Source organism: Lepisma saccharinum, chromosome 6 (genome assembly GCF_977018435.1).
Source record: "Lepisma saccharinum chromosome 6, izLepSacc3.1, whole genome shotgun sequence".
NCBI classification, from domain to species: Eukaryota; Metazoa; Arthropoda; class Insecta; order Zygentoma; family Lepismatidae; genus Lepisma; species Lepisma saccharinum.
In genome coordinates, this window is record NC_139234.1 from 73105139 (window position 1) to 73130263 (window position 25125).

Here is a 25125-nt window from a genome sequence, read left to right on the forward strand (position 1 = left end):
GAGAAACTTAACGTTGTTAGGAACTTATTGAAAAACATACTGCATTACCTCTTACTTATTACCAATATCATTTCTGCCAAAAAGCAATATACCTAAATTGTAAGAAATATGGGGTGTATTTTAATGTTTCCATAACAACGACACATTAGGCCGCTTACGGAGCCTGTCGAATGACCATAGAAGGTGCCACGTTCGAGCTCTGTGGGGACTTGCTAAGTTATCTTATATCCAGTCACAAGATAACCTCATCTCTTCTATTAGCATAAGTGTAAAGAAAAAGCGACGTGGGACACGTACGTACAAAATTCGGGATCTACAAAATGCGCCAATAATATAAAAAACTGGTACTTCAGTAAACCATTTTTAAATAGCATTATCCAGTTGTTAGTATATATTATGCACAAGTCCTATTGCATCGAAGATCAGTTTTCGACTTATTTTGACATGATGTGGCCATACTGTATACGTATGCGTAAAAAGGAGATGTATGTATCTAGATAGTATCAAAATTGTTATACAAGTATCTTCCTGAATGTACACACATATATTTACATGTATGTACATATACATTTACATATATAGCAAGCGTCATGCGTATGGAGGGGTTCGTCTGATATTTGGAATATGTATTGATTCACTTTGTGTGAGAGAGACAGAGTGGGTGTATGAATCTCATTCTCTTTTTCTGTTCAATTAGTGCGTAGATGTGACACAAAAGCACAATTAACAGTGAATTAAAAGAAAGGATACTGTAGATTCGCATGTATAAATATAGTATGCCGAATGGAAAGTAACTTTAAACTGCAATTTAAATAATTAATTTTTCGTAAAATTTTGCGCAACTTAGAAATATATTTTATTTCCAAAAGCATTAAAAATGAAAGAAAACTCAGAAAAAATTTCACAGCTCTTTGTGTGTGTGGCGTTAGTTTTTTGGGTGCAAGGGCAAAGTATTTTATTGCGTTTTGCACAGAAACTATTGAGATAGCTTTTATAATCGATGTGTTACATAATGCACATCTTTACAAGAAAAGTATATTAGACGTTGGAATGAAAGAGTGGTCCCAGTACTGTGACGCACAGATCATAATATGTCGCCTACGGGCTGTGACGGCTCTCTCGACTGAAGAGAAAGTGGGTGGTGACAAGTTCGTCTTGACGTCAGCGACAATCCTGGCCATTCATTGGCTAATAACTCGCCGGTTGCGAATCCCATGTGCATTTATGAAATACGCACCCGGGAACTCTTGATATGTTACCGCCATGTGAAGGCTCTTTTTGAAAAGACAATGATCATGGTATTGATAACGTGAGTGACAACTGTTTTGGTTACAGTACAGTAGCTTGATGTTTGCCTGCGAGAAGGTGCATAAATTTTTTTACAATATACAAGAATATTCTCATTGAATATAGAAAATAGCTTACCACAATGAGATAAAAGTTAAATAATTTTTGGGGAAATCATTTCTCCGACTCACAAATATATCTACGCAGTGAAAACTACAGAAATGGCGCAAATGCTGCATTTTATGAAAAAAAAAATGTACTCTGCACGGAAAATACATAAAACTATGAAACACGAAATTCATATAGGCTCCTTCCTCCTCCGTGGCCGTGCGGTCTAAGGTGCTGTGCTTTGGGGTCTCACTGCGGGACGGCATGGGTTCGAGTCCGCCTGGGTTCAGTCTCTGGGTTCTCGGCCTGTGTATAGGACCGGTGGCAACCCACCATCGTGAGGAAATTTGGAAGCTACGAGTGGGTAGCGTAACCCGGTCTGGGAAATCTCCTATAACGGCTGGGGGGTTCGACGTTCTGACCCCACGTCACCCCATCACCGGTTGAAGATCTCCACGCCTGTAGGTAGGATTGTGGGAGGGAGACTGGCAGTCGGGATGTAGGCCAAAGCCTTTCCGGAGCTGTAGAGCAACGGGTTATTTTATCGCTCCTAACATTGTAATTCGCCGACATTTTACATTCTTGCTCGTCTGCATGCAAAGGAAAATATGCCTGGGTATTGGTTTGAATTGGTGTTTTAAGTCCACTTTATGCACAGTAAGGCTAATCGGGACTGGACCTACAGTTTAAAGTGGGATCCGAACCACTTGTGCCTCCACCGGGTATCGAACCCGGGACCCCTCGATTACAAGGCAATGACGCTACCACTGCGCCATGGGGGAGGCCCAATATGCCTGGGTATGTAAATTCATATGAACCCGGCAACATTTCATTCCCTATATATATATATATATTTACAAAATCAGCAATAAACTACAAGTCTGCCAGTTTTGTTCCAACTTTCCCTAAGATAGAGGCGGCAATTGGGTTCCAAAACCGGGGAGGCAAGGTGCCAAAACTTGGCAGGGGGGGGGGGGGCAAAGAGTATATTTCCCTTTGTAGATAAGATTTAGCATAGTACGGGTGCAAAAGTGGGGGGCAACTGCCCCCTCCACCTAATCGCCGCCACTGGATAGAACCAAAGGTAATGGTTGTATCAAAACAAGAACAAGCATCGCTAGTTCGAACATGCGACCTCTCGAATCGAAATTTCAGGGCGCTATCGATTCATTGGGACTAAATTCGGCACGTGTAAAGGGGGCTATAGGCACAGAGGTAAACACTGTGTGAATAGCACGGGCCGTTCTCTTTGTGACCTAATCTGGTGGAGGAGCAGGAAGTGGCTTCGTACTAAATATAGCCGCAACCACTGGGGTGGGCCTTTTCACTCCTAAGAGAACACTCAGTGTCACACCAACAAGGAAAGCTGTGTTTACGACACCAGCGCGTAATAACGACATGGGATTTTACGTAACCAGGAGCGGGCTCGGGATTTTGCGTGGGGCTAAAGCCTTCCTACTCATATTATGCACACTTAGTTATAATCATAGGTTCAACAAAATATTTTCGAAGAGAGAAAAAATCGAAAAGTTGATTCCTTAAGAGGAATCAAGATCGAAGATAAATGAAAAGTGGCAGAGAGGGGGAGATATATAGAAACGAGAGAGAGAGAGAGGATAAAGAAGAAAATTAAACTGAAAACGAAAGAGAAAAACAAATAAAGAAATGATTGAATAGAGAAGAACTCAGAAGGAGCAAAAATATATACTAGAGTTGAGAAAATTTCAAAAGATGGAAGAAACGGAAAATACTAAATAGTGACAAATAAAAGGGACAAAGAAAGAATAAGTAGGCACTTTTTGTGTTATTCCAAAGGTGTAAGTTACCCCTTGACTCTCTCTGCGAGCTTCAATGAATTATGTCAGATAGTTAATTACTTCCTGTATCATTTACAGCATTACAAATATTTTGTTCCTATTAATCATTTTGTGGATCTTTTTAAAGCATTTTTTCCTCCCCTGTGGGGCTGTAGCTTCCAACGTCCCTCCTCAAATCTTGACTTGCTTCATACAAACACATCGACGTGTCCATTGAATATAAAAAATGCGCATGTACTGAATAAAAGCTATTTTATGTGCTTTTATTTTACACTCCGCACCTGACACTCGAAGGTGGAATATTGCTTGAGCATCCTCACGGAGCCAATAATCTATTATATCGTATGTGAGGATTGTTGTTATCTATATGAAGAATCAGGGGCGTGCCCGGAAAAAGTATTGGGAGGGGTTATATGGTTATTCAGCTCAGGTACACTTTTTAATATGATTAAGTCTTCCCCTGCAAGATGCAACAAGCCATGAAGGCTCATGTGGGGATGTAAAAGTAGGGGGCTCCACATATTCACGATCTCGGGCATTGTGGAAGTAGTTGCTCAAGTTGCCTTTACTCCTCCTTCTGGTACTCATTTTATTATAGGTTGTATGAACCTCACAACCGCCTTATACAGGAACAGAGTGAAAATTTCCCATATTAGTTCCCGGGAGTAAAACCTAAGTTTCCCGTATGGCAGCCAAATGGCCAACAAACTGTTCTTTTTTTTTCTTTTTCTTTTTTTTAAGGAAAACCCTAAGTTGCAGTTCGCCTTGTCATTTTCTTTCACATCTTCTCACGTCAAGTTCAATTAATTTCTCTACTTCACATTCACTACAAACACAAACATCCCATGTCTTGCCCAAGATTTGATCCCGACATCCCTAGCGTCGTATCATGCTGCGCTACATTTTTTATTATTATTATTATTATTATTATTATTATTATTATTATTATTATTATTAAAGAAAACCCCTAGTAGTTTCCCTGTCATTCATTTCTCTCTTACATAACCTTTTACTGGAATCTCTGATTTCTCGTTCAGGACAAACACAAATATTCATGTCTTACCCGGGGCCATTGGCGTCGTAGCGTGCTGTGCTAACCACTCCGCCACCGAGATCGTGCCTCCACTTTATGAACTGCACAGTATCAAACGGTGCAGAAATAATAATTCTCGCCCGCCCGTCAAACATGCCATACAGTTGTGTTACAACGTGTCGGATAAGTGAAGAAAAATATTCTTCTGCAGTACGTTTTCGTACGTGTCCTGATCAAAGGTGCATTTCTCAAGAATTTCTCTATAGGCTGTAGAAACATAAAAGTGTAAATTCAAAATTGTCCGAAGTGAGTTGCAAGAAACTCTGACATGTGTGACGTCATGTAAGATGAATACTTACTTCGTCACTATAGTTTAGTTTTATCTTATTTTGCACCGGTGGACTTATTATTTTGTGTTGGTTAAAAATTTAAAGAAAATGTTTAACTGTTTACACAACAGTTCTACTCCATCTATAGCCAAGAAATGGATAGCGTTTTTCCTATGCGAAAGAAGTGGCAAAAATAAGCTAATTTTTCAAGTATTTCAATAAAATTTCGCACGGTTGAACCTCCAAAACCCATCCTTGGTACACCCTTATAAACAATGTACATCCCGATGATATATCAGCATTCATTAGAGTTCAAATTCTCATGTTTCCGTACAACTATGGGTGATATAACAATTACAGTGTTCAATAGAGAGATCTTCATTTAGGGACAATTCGGAACTAAATTATAGCCAGATTCTCATACAGTGGGGTGTATAAATATTGCCAGCAATGCCGTCATAATGGTACAGAGCTTGCCAATTGCTCGCTGGAGTATTGTATCAATTCTCAAACTTCGCAAAGTAAATTAATGTGGTGATGAACATATGCCAAGTAATATTTCGGCATCCCACTGTACGTCTTCCAGATAGGCACCCACATGTCAACCTCCCATCCACGCAGTACATCCTGGAATTGGAATTCTTGAGGGCCGACGATGCTCTGGCGCCTAGAGCAGCAGCCAATAATATTATTTGCGGAGGTTTGTGGACTGTGCCCTTATTCATTTCATCTAATTATCCTCATCGTCGCCATCAGCCAACATTGGCAGAAAACATTGGTATAAATTAAAGAAAACCTTCATATGCTACTGATGAATATAGTTTTCAAGTAGGAATTATTCTCATTTTTTTTAATATCCTACCTCCCCAGGTTAAATGCGTGGATAATGTTGAATAGTGAAAAAGTAATGAAGATATAAAAACAGAGAAATATGACGTAGAAGCATATTTCTACGCTACATGTATCGAAATTGTTTTCAAGAAAGAAAACATGCAAGTAGAAAATATTAAATTCCACACACCTAAAACAGACCAGATGACATACATGTGATATTGTACGCTGTTTGTACTTGTATTTATGTATTTAACGCCCCTTTTTCTGTCCTTGTAGTAAAATCGTGACGGTAAGAATGAATGGTTAATCGAATGCAACAGATGAACTTATGAACGTCATGAAACGTTGGTGCCTTGTCTAGGAATAGAACCTAGATTTAGTGTGAGATATATTTTGCTTCATGATTATTTGAAATAAGGCAAACGTGCAAGAGCATTAAAAAATAAGGTTTTAATTGGGAAATATTTTTCACATAACTAAACACAGATCAAATGACGTAGAATCCCTGTTAAATGTTTGGAGATTCTTTAAAGAAAACATGCATGGGCACTGAAGTATATGTTGATAACTATGAAACATTAGCTTTGATTCCACGCTGTTTGTTTCAGAATTGTTCTGATTTAAAAAATAAAAAAAAATTGCAAGGATATTGAGTTGTTAGAGTTTTAAGTCCACTTTATGCAGAATAGGCTAATCGGGACTAGATATTTAAATTGGGATCGGAACCACTATATGTGCATCCATCGGGTATCGAACCTGGGAGTCCTTGATTACAAGGTGATGACGTAACCACTACGCCATAGGGGAGGTACTGAAATATATGCTGATAATTGTGGGACATTAGCTCTGATTCTACGCCCTTTGTTTCGCAATTGTTCTTATTCTTTTTTTAAAAAAAGTGCAAGGGCCCTGAAGTATATGTTCTTCATCGTGAAACATTAGCTCTGATTCTACGACCTTTGTTTCGCAATTGTTCTGATTACTTGAAACATTAGTTTTGATTCTACTACCTTTGTTTCGCAATTGTTCTGATTACGTGAAACATTAGTTTTGATTCTACGACCTTTGTTTCGCAATTGTTCTGATTACGTGAAACATTAGTTTTGATTCTACCACCTTTGTTTCGCAATTGTTCTGATTACGTGAAACATTAGTTTTGATTCTACGACCTTTGTTTCGCAATTGTTCTGATTACGTGAAACATTAGTTTTGATTCTACGACCTTTGTTTCGCAATTGTTCTGATTACTTGAAACATTAGTTTTGATTCTACGACCTTTGTTTCGCAATTGTTCTGATTACGTGAAACATTAGTTTTGATTCTACGACCTTTGTTTCGCAATTGTTCTGATTACTTGAAACATTAGTTTTGATTCTACGACCTTTGTTTCGCAATTGTTCTGATTACGTGAAACATTAGTTTTGATTCTACGACATTTGCTTCGCAATTGTTCTGATTAAGGAAAGCGTGTCTCTAACGATACTTTTACGTACTTACACGACACTCTACTTCTAAGCCATATGTTCCACTAATGTTTTGGGTAAAGGAATGGAGCACACTAAAATGAAAAATAGTAATTTTTCAATTAGAAAAAATACCCTTTACTTGTCTACGCACGAATCCGTCGACGTAAAGGTATGATTCCACGCTACTTGTTTCGAGATTGTTTTAAAATATCAAACTGAACAAAAGAGATTAGAAAATACGGGCTTGTAATTAGAGAAACAATAGCTTTTACATACCTAAGCACAGATCCGACGGCGTAGAAGTGCGATCCTCCTTACGTTAACAGTCCCTCTGAAACTTTTGGCCGACTGTTTCCTTGGTAGGGTACAGGGCAGGCAGTTCGAGAGAACAGATTTAGACTACGGAACACGGGAACGGGAGAGGGGGATGCCCAAAGGGGGGAAAGGAGTAGATGAGGAGAGTGAAGAAAGTGTCTTCCCCCTCAAGGACGCCCCCCTAAGCCCCCTCACGATATAATTAGCTCCCCCTTGTTCGATTCTTGCTCGCTTTCTGAACTATCATACTCGAATTCTGGGTTTTTCTGTTATTCCTTGGTGATTATACATTTTTTCTTGGTTAGTGTTTTTTGGACGCGGCTCAAGTCGATTCTCGCCGTGCGTGAATCGTTGTCGAGAAAGACGTTGTTACCAGTGTTGCCATCTGTTCATCAAGATTGGCATCCTTAAAACAAACTTAAACACATGTTTGTGTTTTTTATGTGTGTTGAAAACACTTTCCTTATCTTAAAGTACATATCAATGTATTTTATTGCATTAGTTCACTCAAAATAATGTACACGAGAGGTTTTCAGATAGTAAAAATATAATTTTTTGTTAAGAACCATCTGGTATTCATTTTAGTTCTGCATTAACAGGGAATAATTGTTTATATATTTTGTGTTTACTATAAAATTCTGTATAAATCAAAGATTTCCATTCTATAGAGCATTGGTACTATTATCTGCAAATTTTATACCTATGGTTTTTCATTGACTGATTTGGTTTATTTTACTTCTTTGTTGTTTTTTTTTTTGCCACTTTTGGTTCATTGCGAAGATGGGGATCAGTGATGATGTGGTGAAAGGACACTCACAAAGAAAAGCCATGACCAGGGCGGAATTCGAATCCGAGACCCCTGCCATACTAGGGCAATGTGCTAATCACACCGCCACGGAGGTTGGTTTTATATCTATGGACTCATATTCATTTCTGTGTATTTCCTAAACTTTTTTTTTGTACATTTTGAAATGAATACATGCTAGAAGATTTATAAAGAACCATTTTTACTCAAGAAATAAGTCTTCTTTGCATGTAAGCGTTTTGTTAGTTTAAAACTAATTTTCTTTAGCTTTCTTGTTTAACACGAATAGCCTAACATTAAAAAGCATGATTGAAACCTTTTTAATAGCACGACTGTTTTCACCAAAAGGTTTATATTCTTGTGTTTTTAGTTACCGAATTGTCATTCCTATTGTCCAAATATTCAAATGTGTATCTTGGTGCACGGGAATCAAACAATAAACTTCGTTAAAACATCATACCAGCATTTACCTAGAATGACCCAGGAAAATCGCGGGAAAATATTGTTTTCAGTCACATTCATACACAGACTGAACTTACAGATTTTGGGGTTCGAACTGCTATATGCACCCAAGGAGAATTGAACCAGGGTTTTAAAGGCAAGGGGGTTAACCATTAGGTTATCTAAACCAACAAGATGACTTTTTCATACAAATTGCTGATTGTTTAAAACCAGGTTCATTTGCAGCTGAAATTTGAAATGCCAAAGCCTGTTCATGAAAGTGGAACTCCTAATCAAAATAAATAATTTCGGGAGGTGCATAACTCTCACCATAGAGTAGGTGTCTAGAGGGGCGCAATTCTTCGTTACAAAATGAAATTATCGAACTTGCGAATATTGCACTCACAATTGTACATCTCTGGATTTACGCTATCAATATATTGCACTCACCAGCGTTCCAATAGTTGATGTTCTGGACGCACCCATTCTTCAGTGGCAGCGATTAGAGAGGGCAAGGGGGCGGGCAGCCGCCATTTTTCTCCCGCACTATGGCTTCTTGATGCTAAGCCTTGTCTACTAACAACATTTAAACTCCCCCTCCCCCCCCCCAGTTTTGGCAAACAATCGCCACAACTGCCCATTCTACGTGATCGAATTTTACACTTAGCAGCGTTTTATCAGTTGTAATGTTATAGATGCACCCGTTCTCGGATCTGCTGGCAACGAAAAATCTCTTTCTGAGAGCATGCATCTTTCGGCTAATGTACGTAAGTGATATCGCATCCATCTGACAGACAACTTCTGTCGACGCCAGACAAGATAATTGTTAATTGTGATTCGTAGAAATCCCGACAGTTGACAGTTTCTGAGAACTTCTCTTGGCTCAAAACAGAGAAAAGTGTCTCGCCAGAAGTGAAGATCTTAGTTACGAATCGCATAACAACGAATGTGGAAATAACAATTTTCAAGGGCCGAAGACAAGAAAGGACCTACATCCAATTAATGTGCGGACAATTAATGCTGCAGGACAACTTTAAGATAACAGATTTTAAAATCCACCATTCTCTCTTTCACTTGCACAGTAAAACAACTGAGCAGATTTTCGTCCCGTAACGTCTCGCTTATTTACGCACATATCTTTAGCATGAAGACAATATGTTTATATTGTATAACGATTGAATTGTTGTTTTAAGTCCACTTTATGCACAGTAAGGCTAATCGGGACTGCAACTACAGTTTAAAGTGGGATCCGAACCACTATGTGCCTCCACCGGGTATCGAACCCGGGACCCCTTGATTACAAGACGACGACGCTACCACTGCGCCATCGGGGAGGCCCTATTGTATAACGAGTACTAACCTGTGTTATAAGTAGAGCTCGGATTTTAGGTTTTTAACCTATTTTTTCCTTTGCAGGTAAATAAGAAATAACAAGTTATATCGGCGTTTCATAAAAAAACGAAACAATTGACCAAGTTTTATAGTGCCTAAAATAACCTATTTTGGTTGTTAGAAGCTATTTTAGGTTTATGTGCCTAAATTAAACCTTTCTTTTAGGTTTTTATATTTCTTTTTACGTTTTACAGGATTTTTATATCTCACAGAGGTATTTACAAGGTTTGGTGGCGAAATAATTCAATGACTGGCGTGCTTGAAACATGTTTTCTGTCGATTTCCCTCCCTCCAAGTATATGATGTTTATCAAAGCTTTAAACAAAACAAAAATGTCTGACGTCACTGTTACCTGCAGATAGTGGCGGCGAAAGAGGACAGTTCCCCCTATTTTTTACCCCTGCACTATAGACCCTTAATGCTAAGCCTTGCCTACTAAGATAAAGTAAACTGTCCTCATCCCCATTCTCAGTTTTAGCGCCCAATCGTCTCTACCGCCTGCACAGTACCAAGTGCAAACTTCTGATCTGTGTGGTCTTGTTCACTTTCGCGTCAGTTTGGTCCTGTTTGGCATTCACGCCTTGCGAAGTAATATTTCAGCATTCAAATTAGCACTACTGACTATGTTTCTGTTGAATGATAATTTTCAGCACATGAAATGATCCTCACAGACAAAAGGTGGAGTTTGAGTGTGGATAACGAAAAAAGATTCATGGTGGTCAGTGGTCAATAGGACCATGATAAAATTCAAGTATAATTCGTGGTTTTCAAGGTGAACTTTCCAAAAATTCAAGGATACAAGCAGATGTTTTCTCTATTCCAACCTCGCGTATTACCGACTCTCACCCCCCCCCTTTCCATACACAAAAAATATTGTATGATTCCAATGTAACAAAAAATTTACCTAATCAACTTCAAGATACATTATTTTGTAATAATCTTCCGTTTGTCAGATAGATTGTTCCGTGAAAGACACTAACAAAGTAAAAGGATTGAGAAAATTTTGTTTTATTTTCTGTGTAGCTTACTTTTCCATCCTCAAAAAAATGAATGAAATAAGAGCTAAACTGAGAGAAACTTGCCTCAGGGCATTTATAAACATGTATAAATTTAATGGGATATGGATTAATAAAAGTTGCAATTTTTCACGTCTACGGGAAAAAAATGGAATAGAGAAAACATCCGCTTGTACCTTATTTCATGTCTTGCCAAAATTAATGAATAATTTCCAGAGCCAATAATTCATGCATAATTTCCGATGCCAATAATTCACGTGTAATTCCCGGAATACAAAGAATTCCAAGTGAGTAGCTACCCTGATATTGTGCAGCAAATTATACATACGTAATTCATTTTTCATGTCAACAAGTAACTTTTTCTAACAACACAAGTGCAGCATTATAATAATTTGTAGATAATTTTGAAAATGATATATAAAGAAATGAAAATTTGTTTAGAAAATTAATATTTGGTTATTACGGTTCTTGTGAAATTTTGTTTTTAACGATTGTATCTAACCAGGATTTTTCAGGAATTTTGTACCAAAATAAGTCTTCTTGCAACATTTTCAAGGATTTTTCGAGCCTAATTCAAGATTTTTAGAACCTATTTCCGGATTTTTAGAGCCTATTTTAGGAAGCTAAAGGCACACTTTTTAGAACCTAAAAATACGAGGTCTAGTTATAAGAGTTGTTCAAAATTGTTCACGCGCTATCTCGGCACAAAGCCAAAAGGAATGTGTGCGGCGTGGTTCCATACATGCAGGATAGAAATGCTTTTACTCAAGGGCTTGTAGCGTCAAAACGAGACCTCAACAAGTATATTTTATTGTATAGTTTCAGTACTTGGTCACACTCGAAAAAAATGTTAATAAAAGTTGACCTTGATGTGCTCTACACCAGTATTTGTCAACCTACGGGCCGCGGTTGACAACAAGTTCTCAGAAGTTTGCGACTTGCATCCCGAGCTGGCAATCACCTGGAATGATAGTCTTTCGTTCGGGTTTCGCCTGCGATAGCAGAAAATGTTTTCGTGACAGTGGTGGTGAGCGATCAAACAATCTAATCGGGGAAGGGGGAAGGGGGGGGGCGTTGCTTCCCGCCTTCAAATTTAGAGGTTGACCGAAGGGGCACCATGGTCAATTCAGTTTGCGCAGCAATTTTCATTAACAAATGTACTGAAGTGGAAATATTCTGATTAACTGACATTTTTCGGTGCCCGAGAACATGACAATGTAAACAAGCACTTAACAAATTAATTTAAAGGTATTGGCCAGAAGAAACTAAAAGACACGATTAGATCCAGTCGTTGTCAAGAAATTTAACCCAAGTATTACATTTGATAACAAGCCTAATCGAACTAATACTCTCTATGATTATGCCATAATCATTATTTATTGAGATTAAATAAGTTAGAAACGTTAGAAAGTAATTTTCGAGTAAAATTGTTGGGATCTGGTCATCGACTTCTAAAGAAACTAATTTACCGGGCTGCGAGCTTACGAAGGTTGGGAACCACTGCTCTACACGCCGTGAAAGTCTACCAGTATTGTGACATATTGTGTGTCAAAAGAAGTCACTGGAATGGAATTCCTCCCCCCCCTTTTCAAGTATCACCATAAGGATAATGGTAGTGGTGAATAATATGTTTAATAATTTATTATATATATTTAATAAAATATTATATATTATATATTTTAATAAAAAGAGTTAAAAAGGAATTCATGTTCGTACAGTGGGAACCATGAGTATTATCGTGCAAATTGTCCATGACTATTTTCATTATTTTTTCTCTTACATCCTGTGTGTTTTTGCGGTGGATTTTTTTGTGTACGTTGATGCAGAAGTTGTCAACAGCTTGTTTTGAGTTTTCTTTTAATTATTGAAGCTCTTATTGGGTCAAATAAAATGCACGAACACGGTGATGGACAATTTGCACTGTAATACTAATGGATCACACTGTACAGCACAAACTCCTTTTATTTTGCTGAAGGGCCATCGCAAACAATGTGTAGTGCAAAGTTACACCAAAGATGGTCTCGGTGATTCATCCCCACAACCCTTATACGTTCCTCAATTTTTTCACAAAGGCCCAATTTATGGTAATTTTGAGTCTAAATGTACACTTACACTCCCTAAATATGAACTTACACCTCTCCAGTTGAAAAATTCTGGATAAGCATCCTGTGTGGTCTTACGAATATTCAAACTTGGTATGAAAGAAAACTCCCTCCCATCTGTGCGGTGTTGTTCAGCAGTATCTTTGGTGTTTTGTTACACCATTTGATGTCAAAAACAAGTTTAGGGACCTTCAACACTCGATTAGGCGTTGTGTTACATCAATTGTGTTGGCATATCTTTTAGACTAGACAAAACAAATAACCTGGTTGTATTGCTGCAAATTACAAGATACGCCTTTCAACTGGCGTGAAGTCAGCTAGGAAATGTATGGTCTATTACAAGCTAGGATAATTATAGATAAGTTCCGTCGTTCCGCCTACTTGTACTCTGAAACAACATTGGCGACATAGTTGGCAGACACACATGGAAAAAATTACGATTTCTGCTAGATCTGCACACCAACCAAGGTCATCTGTTAATATTTTCCGCCACGTCGCCCTAAATCAGTAACTGTGAACCTTCCAAGTGGTTTGAATAGAAATATTTACGGGAAACCAACGCTTGTTTTATAAATACGGATCTGCCAAGAGTTACAGATCCATGTGGACCTGTTGAAACATATCCAGTATGCTGTTGTCACTCGTCACTAGCTTTATGAAGGAGCAAGAATATGAATTGCATACAAACCTGCAACCAAACGGGTATTAATCTATTAAACTCACAGAATTAGGGATTTTGCCATGGGAGTTGGTATAAAATCTTCTAAAAGGAGAGGGGGGGGGGGTCAGAATTGCAAATGTTCATAATGATATGTATCAGACACAAAGAAACATAGAGAAGGGGGTAAAATAAAGATAGATAGAATGAAAATAAAGGAACAGGACACAGATAAATAAATAATGTAAGTAATAGAAATAAAGAAGGGAGACAGCCAGACAGAGTAAGAGAGTGAAAAGAAGAGAAATGAAAATCAAGACAAAGTGAGAAGGGCAAGGAGAGAGAGAGAGAGGGAGAGGGAGAGGGAGAGGGAGAGGGAGAGAGGGAGAGAGAGAGAGAGAGAGAGAGAGAGAGAGAGAGAGAGAGAGAGAGAGAGAGTCGACAGAAAGAAAATAAGACACACATTGAGAGAGAAAAGAAGCGAGACAAAAAGAGACAGGGAGAGAGGATAAGAAAAATAAAGAAACAAGACAGAGAATGAGAAAGAAACAAAGAAAATGAAATGGGACAAAGGGAGAATGTATGAGAGAAAGAAAGAAGGTAGGTAGGTACACATAAAATCACAAAAGATAGACAGAGATAAAGAGAGAGACTAAACAAGAAAATGAGGAAGACAAAGCAGATGGAAACCAGAAGAAAGAAAGGAACAAGAAGAGGAGGTGGAAGCACCAAGAAAGAGAAAGTAAGACTGAGATAATAAGACTGGCAGCTTGGAAGAAGATACAAGAAGAGAGACAGGAAAGAGAAGCGTAATTAGCCATTTTTCCTTATTCGAGGGGGATGGGGTATATGAGTGACAGCACCAGTGAGAGGCAGAGGAGGCACATGCACCCTGATCAACTAGTCCACTTCATACTGCCCCCACCCCAGAAAACAGGGGAAAACAAATTTACAATTTTTTAAAACACAAATGTGCATTATTTGCATAGTATTGAGGAGCATATTTCCGCTTCACTCTGTCCGACTTCCATTTTTTTTTCTGGCACCATCGTTGGCAACCAAGATATTCCTCTTTGATTCCCACGGTCTGCATTATGTAATAGCGATTACATTGATATGCTTTTGAGGCTGGGAACAAGCCAAGTATACCTTTTGCATAAACATGACACCACTGGGATTGCAGTTACGAACGCCAAGAAAGTTCTAAATCTGCTACTACAAACTACTTTCATACCAAAACTGGGAAAAAAAAATCATGGTATCTTATTGAACGCCATATGAACTTAACCCCATGGGGCAACAGCGCTCTAAGGGACAAGGCCTACCAGAACGGTTTTATCATTGGGTGAGGTATGGTGAGAGCATCAAGTCCTACTGTATTCTGGCTTTGTCACCGGAGCCCACTACTTCTTTTTAAGTAGCTACCCATGACGCTGGATCAAGAGCAAAATTTTGGGGGCTCCCAACAGGAATTCAACCTGGGACCACTCACTCCAAAGGTGAGAGAGTTAATCCTTTGGTTACATGGGGGTTCTCATTGAATGCCATATACATTTCAAAATTTACATGGCAAGTAGGCGTATTGCATACCAATGCTCATGAATTAGGGCATGAGATACAAAAGGCAATAATAAACGAATATACGCTGCAATATGGGATTAAAATAAAACTCAAGGGAACAAATAAATACATTTTTTGATATAAATACATTTTTTGATGTAACATTTTCGACATCAGACATTTATTTGCAGTTCAATCAATGACATAATTCTAACAATGTGGAAAACTTAACAAAAACCGAAAAGAGAATGTTTTGACACATAATCTACCAAGGAATTGTTGGAGTCTAACAACTGCATTAACAGTGAAATGATGAACAATTTTTATTTCTTATGACTGTCCAAAGATATCAACTGAGATTCTTGTTAAACTTAATTATAAATATTAAATATTATCAGGCAAGTCAAAGTCTCCCCCTTCTGTACAAAACTTCTTAAATGTTCAGTTGTACAGGGTGGCTCAAAAAGTCACTTAACACCCTCGGTACAAGGCCACTGCAGCGCGCAACATGGAAATGGTGATGACCAATCCTTATCAGACCAAGGGGGAACCACATTGACGCCACCCGCGCGGTCGGCGGCCATCTTGATGTCCGCCATCTTGAATTCAACTTCAGAATTTTAAATGGGAAGGGAGTGATATGATATATCAAATCAGGCTAGAATTTCACGAGAAATGAAATGGTGAAGGTTTTTTCGACGTATCTTTAACCAGTAAAAAGTTATGACTGAATTCTTGTACCAATTTGCTCCTTTTCGAGGTGTTACAAAAGTGCCTTAAAATTTGTTTAGCGCATCGGTAATGCATCGAGATCAAAGTGATGTCTAGGGAGATGTTCGCATGCCCTTGCACACGATTTTAATCGGATACATCCACGAAGAGCTGCTTATTATGAATGGTTGTCGCGAACAATTTACAGTGTTACGCTTCCATTGAATTAAAAGTCCTTCACAGTGACAAGGCTAATGTTTATGTTCATAAGGAAGTTCATAAACAGAATATGTGACCCTTGTCATCTGATAACTAACTTTGGACAGAAACTGCTTCACAACGTTCCCATAGTGTTCTGGTGTTTCTCCCTATTGAAAAAACTCTGTAAAAAGTACCTTCTTTCATAAGCAAGGATGAAAAAACCTGTTTATTTAACAAATCCAAGTAGCCCTAAGCATTTAAGGTTTCGTTGAAGGAAAATTGACTAACCAATCGTGTTCCACACAGCACGCCACACCATTAACTTACCAGCACTAACTATTCAGCTTTGATCTGTCGAAAAAATGGGTTATCAGATAAAAAGCATCGAATATTCTGTTTATGAACTTCCTTATGAACATAAACATTAGCCTTGTCACTGTGAAGGAATTTTAATTCAATGGAAGTGTAACACTGTAAATTGTTCGTGACAAACATTCATAATAAGCAGCTCTTCGTGGATGTATCCGATTAAAATCATGTGCAATGGCATGGGAACTTCTCTCCCTAGACATCACTTTGATCTCGATGCATTACCGATGCGCTAAACAAATTTTAAGGCACTTTTCTAACACCTCAAAAAGGAGCAAATTGGTACAAAAAATCAGTCATACCTTTTTACTGGTTAAAGATACGTCGAAAAAACCTTCACCATTGCATTTCTCGTGAAATTCTAGCCTGATTTGATATATCATATTACCCCCTTCCCATTTAAAATTCTGAAGTTGGATTCAAGATGGCGGACATCAAGATGGCCGCCAACCGTGCGGGTGGCGTCAATGTTGTTCCCCCTTGGCCTGATAACGATTGGTCATCACCATTTCCATTTTGCGCGCTGCAGTGGCCTTGTACCGAAGGTGTTAAGTGACTTTTTGAGCCACCCTGTAGTACATTTTAGAGCTAATGCCTTTCCCCACATGTAAAGAAAAAGGAGGGGGGGGGGGAGAGAACTCCATAGTGAATCTATAAGTATTATTTTGCCATATTCATTATATTTCTTCCAATGTTCTTTGCAATGAACAATGTCTCCCATATATTTAAATCCACATGCATTCTTAAATTATCTGAACCGAGAAGCCTGGTAATCTGAATTTGTAATATCTAAGTCATGTTCCTGCCGTTTCTTTCCCATTCTTCTTCTTGTGTGGCCTGCATATTCCTTACAATGTGAACAAACTACAACATACACATCCCTTGGTTCCACGTCTGAAAGAAGCATCTGTTCTCCCAAAATGTTACATCAAGAAAGGTGATTGTAACAAGCGTAAATTTAAAAAAAAAATGAAGAAGTTCTACAGGTATAATGCAAGCAATATGGGATCAATAGCCCTGACAAATAAATAAGAGTGAAATTTTCAGACTATGCTAATAGAGGTTAACATGTATGTTAGGGAGCTTTCACAGCAAAAAGTAACAAGTGATACGTGTAATTTGAAAACGAATTCTCAGTAATAAATGCAATCTTCCGAACACATGGCAAGTAGCACGTGTTGCTTGTGTGTTGCTCAGACTGGGCAGTTTACTTAATACCATGCATCCTGTTGCCTCGGTCTGTTGGTGAATTCTTGTTTATAGACTGAAGGGTCATTGTCGTTTATAACTTCAATGCGGAACCCCTGTATTGCTTGTTACCTGTCACATGGGTGTACTATATATTAAAGGTAACGGTACAAAAAAATATATTCCCATTGTATCCTTCAATATATACCTACATGTGAATACAATACAACTGCATTGACCATTCTCTGCATGTATACAGAAACCATAAGAAAAATTCCATGACCTACCTGCAACGAAATTCTCTCTTGCTCCACTTGCCTCACCAGTGCTGGGCTCTGGGCCTTCATGATTGGGTCCATGCCTTGAAGAATGCATTGGGCTCCTAGGAACTTGTTCAGCAGGGCTCTGGCCTCTGCATCCTCCATGTTGTCACCTTCCCTAGTGTCTGCAACAAGATCAAAGAGATGCAATGAAAGTGTGAACCGAAATTCTCTCTAGTGAATGTACATTTATTTCTAGTACTTTTTCTAGTACACTAGAGGGTTCTAGTGCTTTTAAAGCAAATATATAACTTGGAAGTGGAATCTAGGAGTGTGGATGAAATGCAGAGCTCAGGGACACAATGCATATCTGACATTATGTACATAAATTGTGATTACTGCATTACAACTATTGTCAGAGTGTGAGTGTTGTTGAATACAATAAACTCACGGAACAAACAAAAATTACAAAGATGCCTAAAATGGTGAAATTTGAGTGAAACACTAAAAATCACACACAATACTAAATTTACTTTGAAACACTAAAAATCACACACAATACTAAATTTACTTTGTAACTTAATATATATGTATGAAAAATGTTTCAAGCAGGTCATCCGCTAATTTCGAACAATAATTAATGTTTGTTGGTATTATTGTGATTGAGAAAATTAAGGTCTCTATACATACGATGCAAAATTTTGGTTGGTTTGGGTCTTCCTAGCATTACATGAAAACAGGGGCCAATCAACATTTTTTCATTTAGCACCTAAAAATCTAAAAAGAATGCCTACTTTTGTATTTGTTTTCTTTAATTTTCATTGTAGAACAGTATAGTTTGCAATGTACTCATATAATGAGTATTTCAGCAAATACACACAGTATCATAATATGTTATTATATGATCTGTATCTGTACTCAACATCATAAAAATCTCGAATGAATTGTTCATGGTATGCAGTAAGTTTACACTTTCGTTTTTGTAATGCTATGATGAATACATTAAAGCTTTCTTTTTTGACTGCATTCATAAAGTAGAGTGCATTCTCAAGATTTTTCTAACATATTAGATTTTGCTAAATGTTTTGAAAGTGACAACAAATGTATAATGTGTATTGGAGAATAATATATTAAAAGAATGGAAGATAATTAAAACAGAGCAGAAAATTAATTTGTGATGAGTCTAAAGAAATTCGTTTGAGTGGTAATAATTAAAGAACCTTAGTTGTATTGCACAATAGATAATAGCATCTGGCATTAAAGTTTATGTCCATACCTACCCAAAATAAACATATACAGTATCAAATAAGCGGTACATAACTTTCTTTCTTAACATTATTGTTATTACCATTTACAGTAAATTTACAGATGTGGAAGGAGGTGCAGTGTTTAAAGCAGGTGTGTGTGTGTGTGTGTGTGTGTGTGAAGACATTCCCTCACATCTGCAGGAACCTATATTCTTAAGCTTGTTGCCTACATAATTAAACATTCTAATTAAATATCTTATTGGTAATTTCATTAATATTTAAATCCCTTATTGGTCACTGAAGTACATATCAAATTTACTGAACTAATTATTAAGTTTCTGCTAGATCTTACACCTATCACAGAAAGAAATTTTATAAAAAGAATTACCATTTCAAACAACCATGGCAGGAGCTTAAGTTATGAAATAAATAAATAAAAGCTCCTTCTGCATTTAAACATAAAAAGTTAAATAATACAGAAACAATCTTGTTTCATTCATACATTACACTCTGTCCGGAAAATCTCTGCAGTGACTGGGGAACAAAAACAAGTCCCTGCACAAGTAGTGACTCGAGAGGATTCGACCAATTAACTCATGAGAGGGGAAGTGGGTGCAGCTAGCAGCCATTTGCAGCAGTGCACATTGCTTTGCTCCCTCCCTCAACTCGCTTTCTCTTTCCGCCTGTGTGTTCCATTGTTTCCAGAGGCAGAGTAAGGAGCACATTTTGGAGATGAGAGAAAAGTAAGGGAAAACATTCTATCAAAGAAAATCAAACGTGAGTTCAAATTTGTAAAAAGTGTAAGAAGGAATACAGAATTAGTCATTGGAAAAATCTTTTGATGTTTATATTAACAAAAGTAAGGCAACTGTTATTGGAAATATTACAAAGGAGAAATGTACGAATACTTGATACAGAACAAACATGTAATAAAAGAAGAGAAGGAGTAACACTTAACTGTGAATCCTTGTATCCTACTTCCTCTGATGACTTTGACTTTTCGAAGAAAACTGTGTAAATGTGTGTCATAATAACACACAATAACCCAGAGTATCCACATGGATTGTATTAGACATAGACTTCATATTTGAAACAGAATACAGTCCAAGGGCATCAGAAAGCTATTAGACAGAAACCACGAATGCAATCTTTGCATTTGTCCCAGGTGATCTACAAGGTAATCTGATTGGTCACAACTATGGTTTAGAGCAGTGGTTTCCAACTTCAGAAGGTGTGAGGGCCAAAATTATATCTATCAGTTGATTGGCGGGCCGCATTTTTTTTTGGGGGGGGGGGAATTAAAAATTACAAAAATTGTAAGTACTTAACTGAAAATATGTAGTACTTTCGCATGACCTAAATTTCTAAAATGAGGCAATAAAAACAATGGAATCACAAATCAAAATTGTATAATTACAATTTATTTCACAAAAAGAAACAATACTTATGGATGAATTGAAAGAAATGAAAAACAGACCATACAAATGAGAATCCTTCATAGTAAGTGTTCAATGTGAAAATTGAGGCCGATATGCTTCTCTTATTAAACTTGGAATGTCCACTTCAATATCTGTATTTGAAAGTCTCAGAAGGTGAAGCAGTGAAGAATCTGCCAGTTGGCTTCTGTAGTGGTTCTTGATGAACTTCATTGAAGAAAAAACACTTTCAAATGTTCATTCCACATAGCGAAGGGGAATGCATGGTGTGGAGAGCAAGTTATGTCACTTTTAGATTCTGATGATGATCATTATTGACTGCAAAATAAATTCTACCTGTGATATGGTCTTTCTTCACAGAGCTTCCGTTCCTTCAGTAAATATAGAACGTATTTTAATAAAATTAATGTATTTTGCAAACTGGCTTCACGGCCCGGAAAAGAAGGCATCGTAGGCCGCCAGTTGGAAACCCCTGGTTTAGAGAAATAGTCAAAATGAAAACTTTAAAAATGTACACTTCACAGGCACTGTATCTGTAGTGGTTATTTTTTTTATTTGTTCCATGTATTGGTGTGCTACACATGCATGTAACTCAAGAGCTAAGAAAATAATGAAGTCTGGCATCAATTGCAAAAGATAAGAGACAAGGGAGGGAATGTGAAAAATAATATGGAAAAACCGAGCAGATAATTCAAAAGCTATTTAAGGTGAATAATACTGAAAAAAGAAGAGAGAGCATGATAAAGAAGAAAATAAACACGAGGGAAATAAAGAAGAGATAAGAGGAGGCAAAATAGAGTGTCATGAGAGAAAGATGCAGAGAAGAGGAAAGGATGCCATATGACAAGCAACTGCAACAAAAGGGAATGCTGCAAATCAAAAACTTCTTCAAAGCAGGAAAAAGTCTTCAAAATTGAGAAGGATGAAAATTTGACAAACAGTAATGAAGGTGATATTAAAGGTGAATATAAGCACTTACCTAACTTCAGACACATGAGTGAAGGATTTTAGATGTAATTTTAGTCCTCTATGGGGATTTGTGATACACATACAATACACAAATCAAGAGGAAGAATTGGGCACCATGGCCCAGAAGAAATAAATACACTAAGAGTAATAGCAAGGCAGCATTAAATTGCTCGAAATTAGCGAAGTACAACTTAGTAGCTTAAGAAAATGTGTTCGCAGATCAAAACACTTGAGAGAATAATGTGTGGATATGTTTTGCGATGAAGGTAGCGAAGAGAATACTGAGAGGTAAATGGGTAAACACTAAGAAATACTAATAAATGGGGAAATACTAAGAACAATGGATAATTTTCAAGAAGTAATGTTTGTCTTATGAACTCTGGAAATAAGGGGAAAGGTCAAAGGACAAATCAAAGTGCTGGATGAGTGAAGGGTGCAGATTCACAAAGCTTTAACAGAATTGTACAGTTGTAGGAAATGGAGCATGAAAGACATGCAAGATCTAAGATAGAAATGGAAGAGAGAAGGTAAAACTCAGAGGGAAGAGAGATGAAAGACAGTGAGAGCAAAGGAGTAAAATGCATGGGGAAAAAATATGTAGAAAATATACCATATGGAGGAAGAGAGAAGATAGAAGGGAGAGGTATAGGGAATGAGGGACTTGGGAAATGAAGAGAGATAGTGAAAAAAGAAAAGAGAGGAAGATAAAGAAGAAAATAGACAGGATGGAAATAGAAAGAGATGAGAAGAAAATAGAAAGTCATGAGGAGAGAGGTAGAGGGAGATAAGAGTGTATAGGAAAGTAGAGGAAGAGAGATGGGCTAAAGCAGAGCTAGAAATAAGAGAAATACGAGAGTAGAAACAGGAATGGAGAAGTAGATAAGACAAGAGAGAAGAAGAGAGTGATATAATGAAGATCCTAGAGGGACAAAAGCTGAAGATTAAAGGAGAAATAAGGTTACAGATTATTTTTGAGCACATAATATGTTCTACTAAGGAAAGTTAAGCTATGCAACATACCATTGTCAGCTTCCCTCATGCGAGAGATGATGTCCTGCACCCCAGTGACCTTGGTGTCGTTCCCAAGGAAGGACTTTCTGTGTGTTCCGTTCACAGTGGTCGAGGTAGTGGAGACAGTCAGTTCTGACGACCTGGTCGCATCTGGAAATGAAATATAGCATTTCATTTCATTTATGGTTGTTTTGATGAAAAAAACAAACCCTCTCAGAATGAACATGAAACTGATTTCTGATTGTTTCAATAGATTTGTGTTCTTAGAACATCAGAATATATTATCTCTTTTGTATTTTCGTAGTTCAGACCCACAAAGTGTTGCTTTTAAGCTCTCCACTAACAACAACCTTCCCACAAGCCCCTGAACGTTAGGCCAGTATAATAATTACTTGAAACATTAGAATTTTACTCTTTGCATATCATACTACTGATTTTAGTGTGCTATCTACAATAAAAAAAAATACCATTGTCAAGCATGTTTCTGTGTCGCATGGTTTCTTACACTCAGGATTTTAAAAATCCCAGGGCTTGTAGACCTCAAATAGCAAATCGTTAGTAAGAAAAGTTTTTCGCCATTATATTCTCTAAGGGCTAAGAAAGTCTGTCCTTGCTGTGCGCAAGGAAATCAAACTTGCCTTTGCTTTCAGTCGATAGTCTCCTGACGTCATTACGATCTGTTCGGCTGTCCACCTTCGACACAGTTGTTCGACTGACGGATGTTTTTTCTACCTTGCTGCCAGACCCTGAAGGTAAAGAATCAACAATTTACTTTGGAAATGGACAAGAAAGTACGATACAGAAAACATTCATACAGTTTCGATGCTAGGCAATGACGTACAGGTGTGGGTCAAGAGGGGGCGGAATATTAAAGTGGATTCTGCTTCGGTAGTCATGGTATTAAATTCTCTCTTCTCTTGTTCTCTCTTTCTGGTTGTTCTTTACTGCTTTCCCTATTGCTCTCTCTCTCTCTCTCTCTCTGATTCTCATGTCTCAGAGAGAAAGAGCGTATAGAAGAATGGGAAATGAAACATGGAGGGAAACGTAGAAACAAAGAAAGAAATGATGGATATAAGATAATGTGGAAACAAATAGAAGAGAAATAAGAAGGAAATGGAGGGAGGAATAAATAAGAAAACTTTAGAGATAGAGAAAAAAATATAATTGAAAGGATATACGAAAAAGGAGAAAGGAAGAAAGGAGGTGGGAGGAATAAAATGGGAAGGAAGAACGATAATAAAGAAGTGCGAAGTAAAAGTGGACAGAAAGAAAATTGGAGAGAGAGAGAGAAGTAGAAAATAGAGAAAAACGGGTGAGAAATATAGGGAGATAAAAAAAGAACAGGACGAGAATAAAGAGAATAATAAAAGGAAAGAAAAAAGAGAGAAAGATAAATATAAAAAGAATGGAAACAAGAAAGAGACACATAGAAAAAAGAGAACGAAAGACAAGGGACAGAAATATAGTAAGAACAGAAACTGTAAGGAAAGCAAAAGATAAAATGAATATTTTGGTGTTCGACTGTCCCTTGGTCGTAAGGGCCAAGGTTACGCCACTTTAAAATCTGGACCTCCAGCCTTGATTTTGTGAAATCCACGGACGCGACAGAGGAGGAAAAAAAATCAACCTTCGGCCTAGAGCCAGCGCTCGTCACCGTTTCCCCCTCATCTTCCACGCAAAACGGATTTCGCAATCGATTCCTGAGTGTCTGGGCCATATGGCTCCTGCTGAAAGACAAAGCAACGACGGTTGGCATAGATTCATGAACTCTCCTGGAGTTCTGGTGAACTCCATGCGTTCGCTCTGACCTTCCTGTTTTTCCCGAGGGTGTCGCATATTGGCAACGTGAAATGAAGTGGCTTTGGCAAGCTTTTCGAGATTCTTAAGTCGTCAGCATATGGAATCTCTCAATTCTATTTTTTTACGAGCTCGGAACGGATAGTAAACGAGCAACTTCACTTTACGTGGACCTTATGTTTCTTTTATATATGTGTATGTATACTGTTCCCCCGGGCGCAGTGGTAGCGTCGTCGTTTTGCAATCAAGGGGTCCCGGGTTCAATGCCAGGTGGTTCGGATCCCACTTTAAACTGTAGGTCCAGTCCCTATAAGCCTTACTGTGCATAAAGTGGACTTAAAATACCTACTCACAACTTTAATGTTTCCCACTATCTTTCCCACTCATCCTATCTCCCTCTGTTATTCTCTATATTTTCCTAAATCTTCTACCAGGTCCGTCGATATCAATTTTCCGAATTTCTCTACGCTCCCTCTTGCTTCTCTATGTACCCCCTCCTTTCTATCTCTCTGCCACTCATTTTAGGCAACAAGTCCAAAAAGGACAGATCTTCTTTCTGCAATTATGTATCATGAACAGGAACGTTCTCGAACAACCTACGAAAATAAGATTGACGCTTTTTCAGATTTTCAAGAATTTCGATATTGTTTTCCCATAAATGGCTAGTTTGTGAAGAGAGACAGGTTCCACAAGTCTGCAGTCTGAAATATTTGATAATTTTAGTTTTATAACCATTGATGCAAAGCTACCAGAAGTCCCAATTCAGTCGGGAC

General features: G+C 37.8%; 1 protein-coding gene across 6 annotated transcripts in view; it reads right to left on the bottom strand.

Annotated features, from left to right (window-relative positions):
• Nucleotides 1-25125, bottom strand: part of LOC145988882 (uncharacterized) — a 273840-nt gene that overhangs the window by 62565 nt on the left and 186150 nt on the right. For all 6 annotated transcript variants that reach the window (XR_014441799.1, XM_083124157.1, XM_083124155.1 and 3 more), the window contains 3 exons: nt 23194-23301; nt 22565-22705; nt 17920-18077 (listed from right to left, as the gene is read on the bottom strand). Coding sequence is in view for 5 of the 6 variants with exons in the window: in XM_083124157.1 (XP_082980283.1) it covers nt 17920-18077; nt 22565-22705; nt 23194-23301 (407 nt within the window). In the remaining variant the exon portion in view is untranslated. The remainder of the gene's footprint in view (nt 1-17919; nt 18078-22564; nt 22706-23193; nt 23302-25125) is intronic.